At 37.1% G+C, this 21927-nt stretch overlaps 1 protein-coding gene across 1 annotated transcript in view; it reads right to left on the reverse strand.

Moving 5' to 3' along the window:
• Positions 1–9219: 9219 nt before the first annotated feature.
• Positions 9220–21927, reverse strand: part of LOC139144750 (limbic system-associated membrane protein-like) — a 79369-nt gene continuing 66661 nt past the window's right edge. The window contains exons 6-9 of the mRNA XM_070715479.1: positions 14426–14558; positions 13211–13359; positions 12470–12502; positions 9220–11683 (exon numbers count right to left, since the gene is read on the reverse strand). Of these exons, the coding sequence (XP_070571580.1) occupies positions 11589–11683; positions 12470–12502; positions 13211–13359; positions 14426–14558 (410 nt within the window). The 3' untranslated portion in view covers positions 9220–11588. The remainder of the gene's footprint in view (positions 11684–12469; positions 12503–13210; positions 13360–14425; positions 14559–21927) is intronic.

A 21927-nucleotide genomic window follows, 5' to 3' on the forward strand; every position in this document is an offset into this window, starting at 1 on the left:
ATGCTTTCAAATTTGGCCGTGTTAGAGGACTTTTTAGTTTACACCTCCATAGACTCCCATGTATATAAGGCAGTTCTCCATAGATTCGCATGTATGATGCCAAGAAAAATAAAAATTTAGTTTCTCATCGTATTCATATTGCCTAAAGGATGCAGTGACACAGTTTTTTGTCCCCACGGATAAAGTCCAGGGGGCTTATAGATTGGCTCATATCCGTCCGTGAGTCCATCAGTGAGTCCATCGGTTCACGCAGATATCTCAGACATTTTGACAAAATATCATGTGACCTTGGTGACCTTTGACCTCAAATATACATTATTGTCCATAACTCAGTAACCACAAGTGCTAAACCTTTCATATTTGGTATGATGGGACACCTTATGACGCCACATATTGTACCCCATTAATTATGTGCTATCTAATTATGAGCGAGCAATAGAGCAAGAGGTCTGATTTCTGGTATATAGGGATAAGTTAACAATATAATTTGTTTGACAAAACTTCACGTGACCTCAATGACCTTTGACCTCAAATATACATATTTGTCCACAACTCAGTAACCACAAGTGCTACACCCTTCATATTTGGTATGAAAGGACACCTTATGACACCATATATTGTACCTCATTAATGATGTGCATATCTTATTTTGAGCGAGCCAATAGAGCTAGAGGTCTGATTTTTGGTATATAGGAATAACTTAGCAATACAATTATTATGACAAAATGTGACGTGACCTCAATGACCTTTGACCTCAAATATATATATTTGTCCACAACTCAGTAACACAAGTGCTACATCCTTCATATTTGGTATGATAAGACACCTTATGACACCACATATTGTACCTCATTAATTATGCGCATATATAATTTTGAGCGCGCCAATAGAGCTAGAGGTCTGATTTTTGGTATATAGGAATAACTTAGCAATACAATTATTTTGACAAAATGTCACGTGACCTCGATGACCTTTGACCTCAAATATATATATTTGTCCACAACTCAGTAACCACAAGTGCTACACCCTTCATAAATGGTATGATGGGACACTTATGACACCACATATTGTACCTCATTAATTATGCGCATATCTAATTCTGAGCAAGCCAATAGAGCTGGATGTCCGATTTTTGGTATATAGGGATAACTATAGGGTAGAAATCTAAATATGCCCATCTAAATATTAGACATCTACCATCGAGAACAAAAGAAATTTGCTGTAATTTGAATATTTAAGGAGTTTAAGCAATTCCCGCTATAAATAAAGAACCCCTGCCTCAAACTCCACAAAAGTTGCTAGACATATTTTGCCGTTGTCATGCCATTGCTTCGTTTAATAACCAGTTAATCAAATGCCTCATTGACAGGAGGAAATTCAAGACCATATTTGAATAGTAGTATATATTGTCCTCAAAATTACTCTATCACGGCCAAGTACTCATTGCCTTCAGCAATACTGCCTTGTTATTATTATTATTATTATTATTATTATTATACTTTATTTCAAGAGAGTAATCTGATTACAATATATAAATATTGTAATTTACATCATGATGGTCCTTGGACGGAAAATTTTAAAATTATTCCTCAATCGCTCAATTTATTGTGATCCGTTGAATGCACAGTTGAAGGAGGCCATGTAGTTTTGTTTCTACCTCATGCCATTGCAATTTCATTCTTTCATGCTCTTTTTGAAAGTCTTGTTTAGCTTCATATATATTGACTACAGTACGCCGTGAATTTGACCCGTTGGCAGACGATCCTTCTCTTGGTCGTATCGTCGCTTACGCCTGTTTTGACGGCCCTTTATTAGTGCCTAAATGAAAGAAAGTGTTTCGCCTCAGTTTTTACCATACTTTTTATTGGTCACTTATTTACAAGGTGTCCTTCCCCTTTGAGTTCTTTACTGTTTCGTCTTCATTTTAAATTGTACACATTTTCGTTCTCAAAATCACTTTTTCATTATCATATTTGCTTTTATATTGATTTTGTTTGCTAAAATTAAATCGTTTTCATTTAATTTTTCAGTATGATTTTTGCTCGAATTTTAAAATTAATTCGAATGTGTTTTTTATTTTCAAAATTAAATTCAATTGGAATTTTATCATTGTTATGCCATTCTATGATTTTTCCAAGTCCATATCTCCTCTTCAACTTGTATACACACCATCAGCAAACATCGGTAGTCGGCTGTCCGTATCAGTGGATTGATTGATTGAGTCAACAAACACAGCCGTCCCACACGTAGTAAAGTCTTATTTTACTACTGACATGTGGGACAGCTGTGATGTTGACTCAATCAAATAATCCCCTAATACGGAAAGCCTATTTGTTTGAAATGTTTGCGGAGCAATTAAAATGGTGTGCATGGTGTGTACACATGGTGGAGAGGAGATAAGGACTTGTAAGTAATGAAGAACGCAATCTGACAGTTTGGAGTCGAAATTTTCATTTGAAATACCACAGTCAAAGTTAATAAAATTACTTGTAGTAATAAAGAAAGAAGTCAGCAGGTTTCGAGTTGAAATCTTTATTTGAAATATCGCAGTCAAAATTAATAAAACAAAATAAAAACGTTGTACAAAGAAAATTGTGTCTGTCCAGAGTCATGCTGAGAAATTCCAGGACTGATTTTCAATGAATATTTACACAAGGCCATAGTACCTGGAAGTATAGATGTACACCAATTGTTTTGTCAAGCTTCAGGCATTACTCAGACATGCAAAGACCAGTTTCATTAAAACTCGACACAAAGACAATATTCTATGACATATATCTATGAAAAGACAAGGGGACATGAACATCATCGGACAAATAAAAGATAAGAATTTGTCAAGCTCATCAATCGCACTTTTGTGTACTCGGTATGGTTTGTAAACTTGGTAAAAACAGGGACAGTATCATTATTGCCTTGGTTTAATCATTCTAGTTCGATCGTTCCTTTTTACTTACTAAGCCATCAGTCACACCGTGTTTAAATCTTTCAAAGTAATCGAGCTAAATGATTGATTAACTATCTTTGTTTCATAATTGGACATATATTGAAAAATACAGGGTAGCGATAAAGTAAAAATAATGTTTGAGAAAGCCTGCAAAAATGGGCAAACAAGTCGTATAAAACATTACCCTTTTCCTTTTTATTTTCCAGACAAAAGCCAAATATTACCGAACGAGATACACTGGCTTTTTATTAACTCTTCAAAACAGAAACGAATGCTTACTTCGAAGATAAGCTCGTCTGTCTGAGGGTCGACATAAAAATTGAACGAAGATGACTGATAAACAAGCAGGGGTATTCTATATAGTTAGCGCTATGGGCATTATCCTCATTTATACCGTATACAAAAATGCTATCCTATCCATCCGAGAGAACGTATTTCGAAAAGGTAGCGCCCCCTTCCGGAAACAAGAGGAAAGCACCCGGTATGACCTCATAGACGACACAACGTCACTCAACTCACTTCACTTTGAGGCTAGTGAAGCCGGCGTTGGGAGAAAACTGAAGGAGAGATTGACCGATATCAAGGTAAGACTCAAGGATGTCAAGAAATTACTGAAGAAAGGAAAAAAGAACTTGAAATAAGTGAAAGTTATGATGAAGTTAGCGCTGAAACACAAAACGTCGGTCGATAGATTAATACAAAAATTCAAAGAAGTACTCTTGACAAACAGAACGTTCGCCATAGGTGTTGTTGGTGGTTCTATTTCTGTCGGTGTAGGGGTTAATGGTACTCCGGGAATATATGCCACAACTTTAAGATATTACATGAACAAGATGTTAGGTTCGCAAGTGACTGTAGAAAACGGGCCATTGGTGCAACAAACAGCTACTACTACGGCTATTGTTATGAAAACACACTGCAATGTGCGCGCAATGGACCTGCTTCTTTGGGAATTTGCTCACAATGATGAAAGGTATCCGGATGGGTACTTAGGACAGGAAAGGTTGACGAGAATGATTCTGGCGGACTTACCAAATGAACCACAGCTGATTTACACTAACTTTCTCGCTGGCCCGCAGATAACTCATCACACTTGTGTTAATAGTGAGCGGTATGGCAGCGTACCTCTCAGCATGTACTACGACGTCCCGTCGATCAGCATGCCGGACGCCCTCTGTGAACAAGTCAAAGAATACAGAGCTGACTACCTCCTTAGTCCTACTGAAAAAAGTCACCCTGGGCGAAATGCTCATGATATGGTAGCTGTGTTCCTCGGTGAGTTGATCAAAGAGGCTTTAATAGAAACTATAGAAATTTTAGAACAAGATCTAACCGAAAGTACCTCTATTAAACAACATACCCTACAAGGCATGAGACCTGACTTCAAAAACTGGGATAATGAAGAACTGAACCAGAATATCTCCCCTCTGTTCTTTTTAACACAACGGCAATAACTCATCCACAGTGTTGGACTCAGATGGGATCAGAATACCGTCCTCCAGCGATGAATCTTGTGCCAAGACAAAATGTCGGGTGGACAAAGTTTATCCTTAAGAAAAGTGACAACCGCAGTGATCTGAAACGTCTGTGGAGGACAGTACAACCCGATGCCTTTTTAGAGTTTACGATTAATATCGCTCCTTACAAAGACCTCAAGAGCACTATTGCCATCACTACAATAACATGCGAGAGAAAAAAATGCGGACGCGCTAAAGTGTTTCTGAATGATGAGTACTTGACAACGATTGACTGTCTTCATAATTTTTTAATTACCGTGGTTCACGAGGTTGCCTTTAACGTTCAGCCAGGTAGACACATCTTGAAAATCATCACTATTGATGGAAAAGGCTTTAACATTGCCTCTGTGAGTACAGCGTACGAAATTCCGAACGTAGAGACGGAGAGCAAGATGCGATAAGGCAAGTTGTGGTGGAATTTGAAGATGACTTCAAAAAAAAATTTGTACACACAAAAATTCGGTGAAGTGATGGGGTAACGGCAATCTCTTCTTTTAAACTTACTCCAGCCATTGTCGGTCATACTGAAAAATGATTTATTACCGGGCTTTGTCCTCGCTAAAATTGACGATACACCTTACCTGCGACCTTAAAGTCGGACATAATTAGTCGTAATAATTAATTAATTTCATGTTGTTTTGTTTCCTCATTAAACTTTGTTCTCAATTATTATTTGATATTCAACATTTCAGTTAGCACATTTCAAGTTTACGACTTGTTTCAAACCTCTCCCATGTGATTGTCCTATTGGTGTACGCGAAGGTTTTATGTTCAGACATTTTGGTTTTCTTTTCTAATGAATGGACTAATTTGTGTATACAAAATAGTGGGAGCCGAGGTAAACAGCTTTGTCAAGATTTAGTAGCATTTTGGTCTGTTATTTGCAGACGATGTTGTACGTTTTAGACAAAGGCGGTTGTTGGCTCATAGCGTCTTCTTAATTGTTCAGAGTTCTATTGTAAAACATGAAAATTGTCAGCCAATCTAACATAGACAAAAATTATAGTTTTTAAAGAAGGTCGCTGCTTTTCAAACGTTGAAAAATGACGTTTTAATCGTGAAATTGTTCTCTGTCTCGTAATATACATACCTAGACATCAGGTCATCCGGCTACAATGGTCTAATGCAACGTAACTTTTACTCAACAATCAAGGAAAGCTTTCATTAGTATTTGTAAGGCTACTTAAAATTGTATGCTTTCCCATAACATTTACCTTTAGAATATTCAACTTATTTTAGCATACGGTTCAGAGGTTTCGAACTTTGATTAACGTAGACGCTCTGTGAGAATACAGACTGAGTATAATACTTGTCGTCATTTTATCAGAAGTTTTGGGCTTGGCAATGGACAAAAAAATTATCGTTTTGGGAGGATGTGGGAGGTACCAAATCTTCTTTCATACTAAAAACCAATGTATGGAGTATATGACCAAGCTTTTAAAATGCATCAATGTACGTCTGTATACCCCAGGAAGTGCAGCAACACGTTATGTATTAATCATTGATCAAGCTGCGGTTAGATCAAAATCCATATGGGTTCAACGTATTAAACACAATTGCATTTACATGATGCATGGGACAATCGGGAAATATGATATCGATTCTTTTATAAAACATTTTGTTTAGATGTTTAAAGAGTATTTGCACGATAAATGGTAATATAGAAATGTTTTCATTGTACAGAAAATTAGTTTTCCATTGAGCCAGAAAAGTATGATCTATTTTCTTTCTATTTTGATTCCTATGTTCAATTACTTGCCACTGAACTTCAAATAATCGCATCTTAACTTCGAAGACAGTGGACCAAACCAAAGAAACGGTGAGTTTGGTTTTGGCAATAATTACTAGCCATGCCACGCAAAAGTGATATCGGAGATGACTATTGTTGTCTACGGCTGTCCTCGATTATACTGTCTCATATATATATGTATATATATATATATATATATATATATATATATATATATATATATATATATATATGTGTGTGTGTGTGTGTGTGTGTGTGTGTGTATGTGTGTGTGTGTGTGTATGTGTTTCTGTGTGTCGGTGTGTGTTTGTAAGAAAATAAAATGGATGATTTATTTAAACAGCTGTTGATCATAACAATACGTTGTAACAAGCAAAACTGAAACGTTCTGTTTATTAAAATATAAAATTGAAAAAAAATGTAATATTAATAAAAAAACGTTTCAGGATAAACATGTTTACAAACTTACATTAAGTAAGTATGCGCCACGAAAGTGAAAGACAAATATTAATCAAATTTTCCTCAAGGAATCTTTCAACCATTCAATTTCAAAATCAAGGATAAAAATTAAGTAAATTGGTATTAGCAAAATAAATTACTCAAGATTTACCGATTTTTGAAGTTAGAAATGACCGTCATCTCTGTGTTACAGATCTGTAATAATCTTCCAAATTGGCGTACAGAATATTAATATTCCACGCTCACAATACATTAGCGTTCTTGGACGCGAGTGATCAAGCTGCAACGTTTCTTTGTTTGGACTCTAACATGAGTGTCTTTTGTACCCCTATAACCTCGTGGTTTTGCCGTTTAAATCTCACTCTCTTTCAAGTAACGAGGTCAATCACCTTTCTCAACTTTGTCCTATGCCATTGCAAAGAAACGTCTGACCTTCTTAAAAAATTGGATTACACCTAGCTGTCAGTCGCAGGTAACTTATTGCAAAGTGGAAAATTTCATCCATAGTTACCTAACTTACGGGTCATCAATTGGCATGCCGAACTGAACATATGCAAACTGCCAGAAGAATGAAAGTTACGAACTCTATAATCTGTTGAAAACTCGATACAAAGCGGAAAGTTTGGTTACTCTGACTCTTGGCACAAAGTGTTATTGGTGTATGGTCTCGTCAGATCGTAACGGAAAGATTTGTCTGAAAGTTAAGATAAACACCTTTTAAATTCTGTCAGATCAATTCTATTGGAAAGAAAATCCACTCTTACTCGGCAATTATTGGTTGAACATTGTGTTATTTGTAATTCTCTAAGAAAAAAAATACAATGACAAGAAACGCAACTTTCTAAAAATCCCTGATTTATGAAGCAAACACAGATTTTACACATGACAACGATCACATTAGTGACAGAGAGATATTTGATTGCTCATTTTTCTTATATTCATTCATTCATTCATTCATTCATTCATTAAGTCATTTATTCATTCATCCATTCATCCGTATACGATTTGTTATTTTATATTTTAACAGACGTACGCAATAGAAGGAACACAGTCTTGAAGGACCGACCACTCTAAAACACGGAGATCACAGCATAAACGGAGTCAGTTTGGACTCTCTGTTGTGTGGCGCAATAAAACAAAAGCGGCCACTGATGTTTTTTCAGACAGAACACCCAAAATAAACGTCATCAAAGGCACACATCCTATTCAATCAATCCCACAAATCAAACAAAAGATTCAATGTGTATTCTTATGCAACAAAAAGTTCTTTATGATAAGTTGAGAATAAAACCAAAACTACGGTAAATCCTGTACAGAAAGAGCTTGAACGGAGCGGTATCATGTTTCCAGAGTCTGCATCTACACAAACTTCCTTGGTCAATCGAGGTGGTAGCTTCAGTGAAACTGGGACAGCATTAGCCCTGCACATGATGTTGTTTGTTCCTGACATTATACGGCCTTCCACCACATACGCCGGGAACACACAGCATCTTATGGAGGGCTAGGACAGCATCAACAGAAAAAACGCCGCCGCAAGCAGCTAATATAGATTGCTGCCATCGATGCTACCGTCATCACTCTTCGTCTATTATAAAGGCCCAGATAGAAATCCTGACGACAGTGAGCACACCGTCACCGACTGTGTGACCGACACCTCTGCCCCCTCCGCCACCCCCCGAACCAAAGGGAGTATCCATAGTTTTTAGCTCACGTGTGTAAACACTTGGGCTAATGTCATAGCGATGTCTGTCTGTCTGTCCGTGTGTGTGTGTGTGTGTGTGTGTGTGTGTGTGTCTGTCTGTCTGTCTGTCTGTCTGTCTGTTTACACGATAACTCAAAAACGCCTGAACGGATTCAAGTCAGATTTGGTGTACAGGTACCATATGCTACTTGCAAGAACTGATTAGATTTTGGTTAGTGTGGCTTGCATATTAATGAAGTTATGCAATATCGTTTTTTTCCGTACAATGGTTTCCCTATGGAGACGGTAATGACAGTGTAGACATATATCAAGAAATACTGCACAAAATTTCATGAAACTTTTCACAGATGACAATCTAAGAACATTATGATGATACTGTGAGTGTCATGTCAATTATCTTCTCATTTGCATATTTAATGAACTTTTGTTATTAGTGAGATAACTCTGAAATTCCTGCACCAAACTTGATGATACTTGCAACAAATATTGATCTGATATATATCTAATTATACTTAGAAGCATTAGGCAGTGTCAAGTTAATAAATAGCTCATTTGCATACTTTATGAAGGTTTATTATTAGTCACATAATTCCGATATAACTTCACCAAATGTGATGAAATCTGCTGCAGATACTGATCCGTCTAATATCTAACTGTACTGTAAAGCATTTAGTAGTGTGAAATTAATTAAGGGTTGATTTGCATATTTAATGAACTTTGTAATTAGGTATATAACTCTGAAATTACGGCACCCAAGTCAGTGAAATTGGGTACAGATATTGTTTTTATAAATATCTAATTGTACTGAGAAGCATTTGGTAGTGTCAAGTTAAAATATGTAAACGCATTTAGGAAAAGGAAATATTTTTAATAATTTTGAAAACATAATTTCGCCATCACCACATATAAAAGTTACAGAAACAATGCAATAAAAGACATGATATATTGTGTACTAGTAATATGAAAACATATACAGCTTCAAAAGTAAAAAAAATATTGTTATTGACAGGATTAAGTACGCCCTTTTATGTATTGTAACTAAATTGAGAATTGTTATCACGTGTGAGTAATCTGAAAAGACACAATGAAATGTTGATAATTTTTCGACTCAATTTTCAAGTCTTCGGACTCGGTGCTTGTTATGAACATATTCTTAGTGTAAATTTAATTTCATACCAGTATTCCTTGTAACATGCGTGAATATTACCAATAACAGAGTCTGTTCATTTAAAAATACGCTGCAATATACATACATTACGTCATATGTTATATTAAGCTATGTTGTGAACGTTCATTGGGAAATGCCAAGTTCAATCTGTATATTTAAAAACTTTTACACATTTTTTATTTGAAAAGTTGATTGTGTAGTATAAATACAATACAATACAACTGCAAAATAAGTGAATCATTATCGTGGATAGAGAGCGGCGATTAATTTTCCTGTATCAATGACTCAAGTGATCAACAAATGACAGGTATTTACGAACACATTGTGTCGATTCTGTAATTGTGATATTAACCAAAGAATTTCTTTGCGAAGTGACAAATATGTCTTACATGGCATGTCAATTATAGATAATTTGTATCGTTTTAAGGTTAAAAGAAGATTTCCTTCAGATACATAACTCTATAAACTCCAATTTTTCGGCTGACTCGCAGCGTGTTTGCAAGGTTATATCTGATTGGTCGATTGTCACTATTCACAGCAACTTAGGGAGTTTATTTGTATTGTTTTAATTATATTGGTAAGATTCAGCCAACCAATAGGATAACAGCTTCGAAATCGCTGCAAGTCGGCCCCAATATTTAAGGTACGGCACACTATTAACCCAAACAGTTCACAAACCTGTGATAACAGTCAAAGTATTGATCGCAATCTTGCTACATTTGTTCATACAATACAGAATTGTAGGTAACCGTTTTGGTTTGACCATGACAGGAACAAAGTTATCACTTAAGTACATTGTTACTTTCTTTTTTAGATCCATTTGAAATCTATTCACTTTATTCAATACAGAACAAGGACCAATACTGGTTGTAATTGGTTTTATTGTAAGGTTTACAAATGTGAAGAAATCATTCACTGCATGATGCGATTGAAGTGTAATTTTTGACTGTAACATTGGTTATGCTAACAATACTTGCCATTATAGTAATTCTATCATAATATTCGCACATATTACATAATTGACAATATACAACTGCAAAGTATGATATTACGACGCATGCGAAATCTACAATACTTGGTTAAATGGTGATTGTCGGTCCGGTATGAAACTATTAGCTGTAAACAAACTTCTAAATTCTTATCACTATCACATAATATAAAAGTGAAATTTGTTTCGTGAATCACGCTGGTCAGAACCTGGGCACGCCAGGGCGGCTTGCCTTAAATGAATGATTGTCATTCATTTTAACTTATTGTAAATTGGAAACAGTTCTTTAAGTGTCGCCAAAGTTCCGACATAAATGAACTTATGACAACTAAATGCGTACAGATATTCTGACTTCAACTTACCCAATTATGTTCCGTATGACAATAAGCATCATTCTCTGTCATTTCAAGTGTAAACGATCGAATACATGGGAGTATATATGCCATTTTATAAATTTAAAAATTTAATCAACATATTAAAAACACTAGTATATTTAGGTAGGGATTAAAAGGTAGCTATATTTTAATGACAAGCCAGACAATACATTTTCAAAAAAAAAGATAATGATAAACATTGAACAAGCATCTGCTTTGACATCTGCTCTAACTGGTCCAAAATTTTCCATTCTCTGTCATTGCAAGTGTAAACGATCGAATACATGTGAATATATCGGCCATTTTATAAATTTAAAAACTTAATCAACATATTAAAAATACTAGAATATTTCGGTAGGGATTAAAATGTAGCTATATTTTGTGAGAAGCCAGATAATACATTTTCAAAAAGAAGATAAAGTAAAACATTGAACAATCATCTGCTTTGAGTATCTAACTGGTCCAAAATTTTCCTTTCTCTGTCATTTCAAGTGTAAACGATCGAGTACTTGTGAATATTTCGGCTATGTTATAAATTTAAAACTTAATCAACATAAGAAAAATACTAGTATATATCGGTAGGGATTAAAAGGAAGCTATATTTTATGACAAGCCAGATTATACATTTTCAAAAAGAAGATAAAGTAAAACATTGAACACACATCTGCTTTGTGTATCTAACTGGTCTAAAATTTTCTTGCAAAATAGAGTTTTGTTGCTGTAAAAAAACCCATTAACATGATGACCGCTGATGCCGTGATGGTAGTTGCTTGGGAGACTTCTGTAAAGGTAAACACGGAGAAAACATAATAGGATCATGCAGATAATTCCACTTTTTATAAAGACTTCATTTGACAACGATGGTTAATTCCAAAACACGATTTGTGTTGTTTAGCTTTCTACTACGTACAATTTTATTTGAAAATCAATATTTAGTAGGTAGGAAATCAAACGTTATGAAGGTTGCCGGATGTTTCTATAACTTGGAAAGGCTGCAGATGGCAAATAAACTTTTCTGAAATGAACTTGATTATAACGCAAAATTACAACCCGAGTATAATAATCACAGCCGTGCCCCACCGCAAAAAATATTCTGTCTTCCTTGCACTTCCGTCAAATTTTAACTTTGGAGACTTTGATGCTTTTAATCGTGACTTGAAACACGCCCTAAGTAAACATTTGCCTTTGCATGATTAAAATCTGCACTAACTCTAACCAAATCTTTAACATCTGGAAGTGTGAAAATTTGATAATGAATTTTTGATTAAAAGCAAAATATGAAGTTATAGTGAGGAGCAAATATAGTTTCAATGCGTTGCTCAAAATGCTGTATAGTATCAGTTATATTTAAAACGTTTTCTGAGTACCAAATTTGCTGGCAATAGTAACTATTTGTTTTTCCCATCTTCCCAGTGCAAAAGGCCCCTATCAATTTTACAGTTGCAGCATAACAGTTTACGTGCATGTTTTATATAGAACAGCTCATTGATATAAAATGCAACCAAATAGTTCGTTTCGGGTGGGATTCGATTTGGCATAAGTGCACTCTTGTGGCAGGGGTACTCACCTTCCGGTGATGGTGTTGTTTCCTGTTGTGCCTCTGAAAAAGATTAAAATTTGAAAAACATCCACATTCTTTAACATCAGTTATTCACGTTGCTTTTGAAGTACCGAGTTTGCCGGTCTTCCTGTGACACTGACACAGATTATTTCTCAATAAAGATATGTTTTCAAAAACAAATAAAGCTGACTAATCTCACGGCGTAGCAGATCTTAATGGAACACTGAAATCAATGTAACGGAGGATTTATATATTAAGAGGAGCAGATGACCTTGTTACGAAGTACGAGTAATGTCATATACATGTTTAAGAAAATAGTTACTTGACGAGGATAATTTTGACATTATTGATGGTAATTGCGATAACGTCATTTCTGCTTTCAGATAACCTGAACCCTTTCATCCTGTAAGAGTGAGCTTGTTTAGTAGGAGCTGAAATAAACACAATGAAAAACAGTTAGTTTACACAATTGGCGTTTGTATGCTCATGATGTTTTCTTGTACCTGCAACGTTTAAAATAAGTTTTGATGGGGCGTCACCCGACAATAAGTCACCAATCAAAAGTGCCATGAAATTACAGTTGTATAGTATGTGTTTTTCACATGCATGCATACGAGTTTGCTTTTAGAGTGACAAATGCTATGACCTTGAGAAAGTTGTCTTCTCTACTGATCGTCTATCTATCAAGCATCTCGTAGTTCAATATTTTGTTTCGTGAATTCTCTTTGAGAAGATGATACAACGTACCTATGAACTGGAGTATCTTTATGGCAGTGCCTTCTAAGTTGCTAACTCGGCACTCATACTGTCCATACTGGCTTGATGTTACTTTGCCAAAGAAAAGGAAGGACTTTGTAGAATTCGTCAGGATTGTCACCTCGAAATCACCAGATTCGCTAAATATTCCGAAATGACATAATTAATTGTATCAGTTTGTTTGATCAATAAGGAAATAGTCACTATTGATGGATATAATTAGGTGTGTAAAAATGAAGCGTTGTGTCCGAGAACACGCACACACCAAATCAATTATGCAAGGTTTCAGTATAGTGGATTCTCGTGGAATATACTTATTATTGCGCTAATGGACAGCAGTATAATTGAAAAATAATTGAGATTCTGTTAAAGTCTTTCTTTAATTCCCATGTAGTACAACAGTTTTAATTAATTCCGCATGTTTTATTTAACCTAATTTTATGCACCGTTAGTTGTAATTTCAGGCAAGTCAAATGTTAATATTGATAATTGAATTTTGTTTTAGTCATAACCATTTGTTGGAAAAAAAACTTTCAAATATACAAAATGGGCCGTGCCATAAGGGTACTTGATTACAAACACGTGTTGTGGGAGGTCAAATATAGATATTCCTTTTTGAAGAACAAATAACATTAAAATTCGAAGGATACAGCCATACTCTCTAATCAAATTTAATTATTCCCCTAAAATGCCTATTATTTTGCAATTCATAATTACTACCTATTGATTCCTTTAATCATTCTCTGCAAAGAAAACGAGCATTTCTGTAAAGATTTGGCACTCATGACAAAGTAAAGAAATGAATGTAGTATTTTGTGGACCATTATTAAATGTGCACGGAGAAATGACGTGACGATATAGGGACAAATAGTTTCTGCTTAACGAGTGCAGGTCACTTCAATACCTGAAAATCGTAATGTAATGAATTAACAAGTAACATACAGCCTTAATATGTCAGAATAGACTCACTACATTGAGTTTGTCTCGCTTTAATAATCTTAAACATGGAACATACTTTAAATTATTTTACGAACATAGACAAATGAAATAGGGACACCAGTGGACAGTAGGTAAGCCCAGTGATCATAGACTTTATAAATAAAAAGGAAGGTAGTACAACAACGCATCAAAAAGGCATTTAAAGAAGATAAGGAATGGTTTGGTCCGAAAGTATGATAGAATCTAAAAAATAATTAGTGTACTTACCCGACATGCATTCCATCGTGTAGCCATGTGACTTCATTGACTGGCGGGTATGCCTCATACTCACATACCAATATAGCTATTCCATTGATAGGGGCTCTTACGACTAGAGTTGTTATTGTTACAATTGGTTCTTCTGCAGGAAAGAGAGATAAAAAGCATAATTATGTGAAGCATGTCCTATAAGATTTTGTCACTCTCTCACCTGCAAGATGGACACTTACTTTTTTTCCAAACATAAGTATTTACATTCGACTAAACACTACTCAGAGAATAACTATAATTCAAAGAGTCAAAATATCGCAACCTCACAGCATCAATTCTTATTGCGCTAGTCAATTTGTTCTGATGCATTTGTGACTTAAATGAAATCTTTGGATCACCATCGTACATCGTCTGTCCGTCTGTTGACAATTTTTTTGGTCCTTGAAATTTTCATTGAATAAATAAATCTGAAAGTACATTATGTCTTTAAAGTTTAAATTGTTCAGAACAGCGATAATAAGGCCTCAACATAGTTGATTAGATATACCAATAGTAGCATGCACCTTTAAACTGAAATGTTTAATATTTTGCCTGAACTTTCCTAAAATTAACTTCCACCACTCTCTTTGAAAATCTAGAAAATAAGCAAAGGTCACTTCGTAAATATGTTACTCGAGAAACAATGTGTTTCTTAAACCTATCCATAGCATTGCTATCGCATCTTTACTATGCAGGAGCACAGTAATATATTGAAATTAAGATATTACTTGTTTATTCCATTCGAAACTGTTAGTTAAACTGTAGCAAGAATTACCGGATTGAATGATTTTGAAGTTTCACAACAAGAATTAACCTCGTGTAAAGCCGGCTTTGATTACTTTGACGTGTTTGCTATAGAAAAAAGTAGTGCAAACTAAGAAGGGTTCAAAAACATAATTTATCGACTATTCATATTTGAATAATCTGACAGACCCCATGACCTGTGAGTGCAAGCGTGCCGTACTAGCGGTATTTGCACGACTATTGCGGTACGTGTGTTCGGCGGCAGTCCTTTCACAAGAGAAGCTCGTGAAAGGACATTCGAATACACCGCAGCACTAGTGCAAATACCGCTAGTACGGCGCGCTTGCACTCACAGGTCATGGGGTTATGTTATTATTACATATGTCGTATCTTTTATTTGAATCATTCAGCGAGAGAATCGTCGATTAACGCGACTTCATAAGCTTCAGCTTGACCCTGCGGAGTTATATAACATTGACATCACTGTAATGAGGCATCGAAACAGATTTCACGTTTGATTGGTCAACGCCGCCACACCCTCTATTTTGATTGACTAAATTTTTGTTTACTTGTTTATCAAGGGTGACCTCAGAGGAAAGTCGCGACGGACAGCTCGAATTTTGCTCCCGATCGCTCAATCATACGTCGCAACTTTGTAGCCACAGCCACAGCACACAAACGCTTATCGTTATCGATAGCGTAGGACACACAAACAAGAAGTACACTGCACCCAAAAAATCACGTTCTAACTATTCTTAAAGATTGATTATAGGGAATGTTCGGTAAGAAAACTACTGGCAAAAACGTTATTGCGCTGAAGATGTTAACTGTTTAATAATTGCCTCTGTTGCACCCACAGTTACTAATGGTTCGATAAACTCTGGCCACCGTGGCCATGCATGGCCACAGCGCCTACCGTGAATCAAACCACACGTAACTGTGACGGTAGCGCCTATCGACACAATCATCGTGCCAATAGACAAAAAATGCTTCATCGACACGATGATCGTGTCCAAAACAAGTATTTTGCGCTTATTTGCAGGATGATCGTGTCGATACGCAGTTTTTTATTACTTATCGACACGATCATGAAGATGTTTTTACGATCATCAAACACAGCAAATAACGTTAAAGTTAATGTCTCATCGGGCAAGCAAATTTACTTTAATGTGTATCGGCGCACTCTTCTTCTTTATAGCCAAAGGCATGATATTTTGTAATTTTAAAGTTCTGAATCTCCGTCAAAGATCGGCGAGATTGTCGAAATGCAACGAATGTAGCGGGAAAAGAGAAAAAATGGGAAGAAGAGTGGGAGAGAAGAGAAAAACTACGAAATAACAGACATCATGAAGAAGAAAACAAATTTCTCACATTCCTGGCTGCTGGGAGTGCGGGATCGAGAGTGTGGGATAAATCGATCCCACACTCTCAGAAATCGTCCCACACTCTGTATACATGCGCATACACTAAAGCGGTATATTACAAGAGCTCTAATTGGATAATAAAGGGCCTTTCGCTTTACATGTAAAATATTATCCAATGGCGCTATGAGTAGCATACGGACCGGAACTACAAAGTGAGCAGGTCCTGGTGCAGTAGTGGCAGACGACAGCGATGTCACGATTTTGAATGATGTTGTACGTTGTTGGTGACAAATTCACAAAAGACGGTCGAATTTCCAAATCACTAGGGAACATAGACCACTTGGAACATATCGCCAGTTCTTTTGATGGATATCTCTACCGGCGCCGAAGTAGAAGTATCGGCAGTGAAACTCGCCACGGAGTTCGTGCATGAGGCTTCACCTGCTGTACCAGTTGCTGTACCGTCGTCGACTCCGAGCTCTAGATTTGCTGCATTGTCCTCAAATGACATTGACCACTTCGTAGTGGATCAGCAGAACAGTGAAACAGTACGGAAGACTAAATATCATGTAACACTATTCAAACAGTACTTGCAAGAAGTAGACGAACATCGCGAAATTGCCGATATTCCGCCCCATCAGCTCGACCCGCTAGTCGGAAATTTCCTATGTGTTGTTCGTAAGGAGGATGAAATGAGTACGAACCGTCTTACCTACTGGTGATGTTAACTAGTTTAGAAAGACATCTAGGTTGGGTCAAGTATGAGGCATCATTAGTAACAGGTTTGGATTTTATTTTCTACTCGAGAAAAACTGAAAGCAAAACAGAAAAACCTAAGGAAACACGGTAAGGGAAACCTACCACATAAAGCCGATACTCTCACTGACGACGATGTAAATAAGTTGTATGCGGACAGACAACTAGGCGCCCACACGCCCCAATCAGTCATTAATACACTCTGGTTGAACAATATGTTGCACTTTGGAATGAGGCAGTGAAAGAACATAGATCTCTTTGTTGGGGAGATGTTAAACTTAAACGAGATGCTGATGGCAGAGAGTTTATTGAAATGACAAACGAACACCAGACGAAGACTAGAACTGGCGAAAATGTGAGCGATGTTAGACCTGTAAAGCCACAGATGTATTCATACCCCGATGACAAAAATAGGTGCCCAGTTGCTCTGTATAAATTCTACGCATTGTTGCGACCAAAGAACTTCATGGGTCCGGAAACTCCGTTCTACTTAGCTATTAAAAATACACCGCAACCGTCTGATGTCGTTTGGTTCAAGCGTCAGGCGATGGGTCCGAACACAATGGCCTAAATAATGAAGAATATGGCTGGGAAAAGCGGAATATCTTGTCATGGCAAACGACTCACCAATACAAGTGCCAGGAAATACTTGCTACAGAAACTGAATGACAACAACGTGCCACCAACACACACAATGCAGAAAAGCGCGCATAAAAATGTGCAGTCAGTTAATAACTATTGCAAATTGTCCGATAAACAGCAGTACGCTATGTCCCATATCTTGACTGACACATCCCATCAACAACTTCAGAGCAGCGCTCTTCATCCCAGAGCATCAACGTCATCCACAACATCGTACATGACTCTTCAACAGTCTCAGGCATCTACCATAAGCAAACCGAAGTCCTCAAAAACTCACAGTGTCGGATCCACATCGATATTCGAGAATTGCACTATAGCTGGTGGTACATTCAATGTTACCTGTAATATTCGTGAACCTCCGTGCAAGCGAAAATATGTAATTTATTCTGACACAGAAAGTGAAAATAGTCAGTAGGCACGGACATAGGCCTACAGTAAACTGTGTCTATGCCAGTGTTTCGGTGCGTTGATATTTATCGTTATTTATTGTAACTCAAGTTAAAGTTGAAATAACATCTTTTTGCATGTTATCGATAAAATAAATTGTGTTATGGTATTTATTTATATGCGTTGTTTATTTGTAGCGTGTGACCTGAGAGAAATTAGGGACTACATTTGGTGACGCGGAATAATACATGGCAACGAAGTAGGATAGTCACTGATACAGTTAAAATGATCGTTCAGTTTTTCAACTTCCAGTGTGAATTTAACGCATTTTGTGATCATGTGTGAAATAGAATCTCACACACCAAGGACCTGGGATCAGATTTCTCACACTCGTTGGGGATATTTTGTCTCACACGAGCCGCAGGCTAGTGTGAGACAAAATATCCCCAACTCGTGTGAGAAATCTGATCCCAGGTCCTTGGGGGTGTGAGATTCTATTAATCTCGACCGAGCGGGAATCAAACCCATTCAATACGGATATATGTGTGTTCACTTTCACACCGTGCCTCGCCAGATGCATATGAGTACTAATGGCAGTTGGATAGTCAGCACATCTCGTAAAATGTGAGGGTTCAAAATCTCGCGAGACTTGTGGACTATAAATTTGGGAGTAAGATTGGCCCCGAGGAACCTTCTGAACCCCTTAAGGACCCCTTAGCTCAGTGAAAATAGAGGGGTCATAATCTCTTTTAGGTCATGACCTCTAAAAGATCCCATGCTCAGGGAAAATAGATTTGCATATTTAGATCACTCTGTTTAGGGGTTTCCACCCTGTGCTGGGGCTTGTATACTAGTAATTCACCCTGTGCGGGGGCTTGTATAGTCCACCCTCCCCCACATGGGCTTGTATAGCCCAACCTCCCCTTTGGGGATGTTTTTTATTCCTTCCTCCCCTGTGCCTGTGCTTGTACAGTTTACACTCTGTGCTGGGGCACAGTCTTCCCGACTTTTATGCAAATGATGGGACTTGTAAAATCAGAAAGAAAGAGAGAAAGAAAAACCTCAAAATTCATTTAGAAATAATATAACACTTTCTCTTTTCAAAATGACAATAAACAAATTTTGCCAAAGAAACACTTCCAAGATTGTTTATATTTGTATGTATTACTCTGTAATAAAATGGTGGCATACAACTCAAGTAGGTCTTCTAGGTGATGAAAAGACCCCTTGGCTAATATGCTGCACCTAACTCCCCCCCCCCTCCGAGCGTACCGCATGTGAGCACAGTGGGACCATACCATTGTAGATGCAGGGGTTTACGGGTATGAAAGAACAATGGCAGACCCTCTAGCTAATTGGAAAGAACGGGTGCACGGCCATCATTGCATTATTACTCTGTGCATGGGCCAGGCCTGTATACGAGTGTTTTTTTCGAGTCGAACAAGAAATGTAGGAATGTGGCATATAGGTTATTTGCTTCAGAAGATGAAAAACTAGGGAAAGTAGCGCACTACCTGGCCCTGATTTGATAAAGATAAATCCTATGGCTGCTTTTGGAGCTTATTCACAGCAGGGTAGTGATGTACACCGTACGTACGGCAGTCACATTCAGCTTGAGCGGAGATATTTATATTAGAATTTCGTTCAAATTGAAGTGATGAGGGCGCTGTTCTACTTGACCGTTAGTGTGATTTTTCCTGTTTTTTGGGGGGCAATTTCAGCCCATTTTTCCCCAACAAACGATGTCAGAGACATTTCTATGGTCATATAAAGCAGTCAAGTTTGTGCCTATGAATTTTTATCGACTTCTACGGCTTACTTTTGGTGCTATGTGTGTATTGTCGATCTATGGCTCGCTAAACATAGGCCTACTTTCGGGCTGCCGCAACTACATGCCCAGCTGATTCTTGTGAATATTTTTACATAGTTAGACAGTCTAATCATTATTTAAGCCCCCTAACTTAGTTTTATTCTTGTTCATGCCCTGCAAATCACTGCTTTGGCCTCGTAGGTCGTACACCGTCCCGCCATCAGAAGACAAGATGGCCGCTTAGAGTGAGGAACGTGTTGCTCTCCGCTGACGCCTTGCTCACGTTTACAAATTGTTTAGGCCCAAAGATTGCAACAATATCACATATTTTACTGTTGTCAATCCAACTTATTAGGGGCCCAAGCCGACCGGCTGGGACCCTATTGTTATTGCTCAAGTTCTACTGACTTCCTCTTCTTCTTCTTCTGCCGTTTCTTTGCTCACCTGGATCTCTCAAACGGCTGAACGAAAACTTCTCAAACTTGCAGGGCTAATAGGAGCCAATTAGTACTCGTGCACCTGACCCTTGAAATTTGATTGGTCACGTGACCTGGCGCCCATATTGGATTTTCCAAAAACCTAAAAATGGCTTCTCCAGAGACGTAGGGGTCTAGTCAATTTGAAATTTTTTGTATAGCAAGCATGACCTAAGGTCTTTAGAATTTTTAAATAAAATCGCATGCGGTCACGTGACCTTGGCCGCCATATTGGATATTCTAAAATACTCATTTAATCTTTAAAAATCTTCTTCTCCAGAACCAAAACACCGATTGAGCTCAAATTTTACTCATGTCATCATTACAGTGATCTCTTTCAAGTTTGCAAAAATCATTTTGATCGGTCACGTGGTTTGGCCGCCATATTGGATTTTGTGAAATCACAATTTAATCTTTAAAAATCTTCTTCTCAAGAACCGATTCACCGATTGAACTAAATTTTACATATATCATCTGAGGTGTGATCTCTTTCAAGTTTGCAAAAGGCGTTTGGATCGGTCACGTGGTTTGGCCGCCATATTGGATTTTGCAAAAAACGTAATTTAATTTTTAAAATCTTCTCCTCCAGAACCAAAACACCGATTAATCTGAAATTTTACTCATGTCATCCTAACAGTGATCTCTTTCAAGTTTGCAAAAAGCATTTTGATCGGTCACGTGGTTTGGCCGCCATATTGGATTTTGTGAAATCACAATTTAATATTTAAAAATCTTCTTCTCCAGAACCGATTCACCGATTGAACTAAAATTTTACGTCTATCATCTAAAGTGTGATCTCTTTCAAGTTTGCAAAAGGCGTTTGGATCGGTCACATGGTTTGGCCGCCATATTGGATTTTGCAAAAAATCGTTATTTAATCTTTAAAAATATTCTTCTCCAGAACCACAACACCGATTAAGCTCAAATTTTACTCATGTCATCCTTACAGTGATCTCTTTCAAGTTTGCAAAAAACCATTTCGATCGGTCACGTGGTTTGGCCGCCATATTGGATTTTGTGAAATCACAATTTAATCTTTAAAAATCTTCTACTCCAGAACCGGTTCACCGATTGAACTAAAATTTTACATATATCATCTGAAGTGTGATCTCTTTCAAGTTTGCGAAAGGCGTTTTGATCGGTCACTCGGTTTGGCCGCCATATTGGATTTTGTGAAAATGGTAATTTCATCCTTAAAAATCTTCTGTAGAACAAACATACCGAATCGACAGAAATTGTACATGCATCATCTATAGTGTTATCTCTTTCAAGTTTGTGAAAGGCAATTGGATAGGTCACCTG

This window comes from Ptychodera flava, chromosome 12 (assembly GCF_041260155.1).
Source record: "Ptychodera flava strain L36383 chromosome 12, AS_Pfla_20210202, whole genome shotgun sequence".
NCBI lineage: Eukaryota > Metazoa > Hemichordata > Enteropneusta > Ptychoderidae > Ptychodera > Ptychodera flava.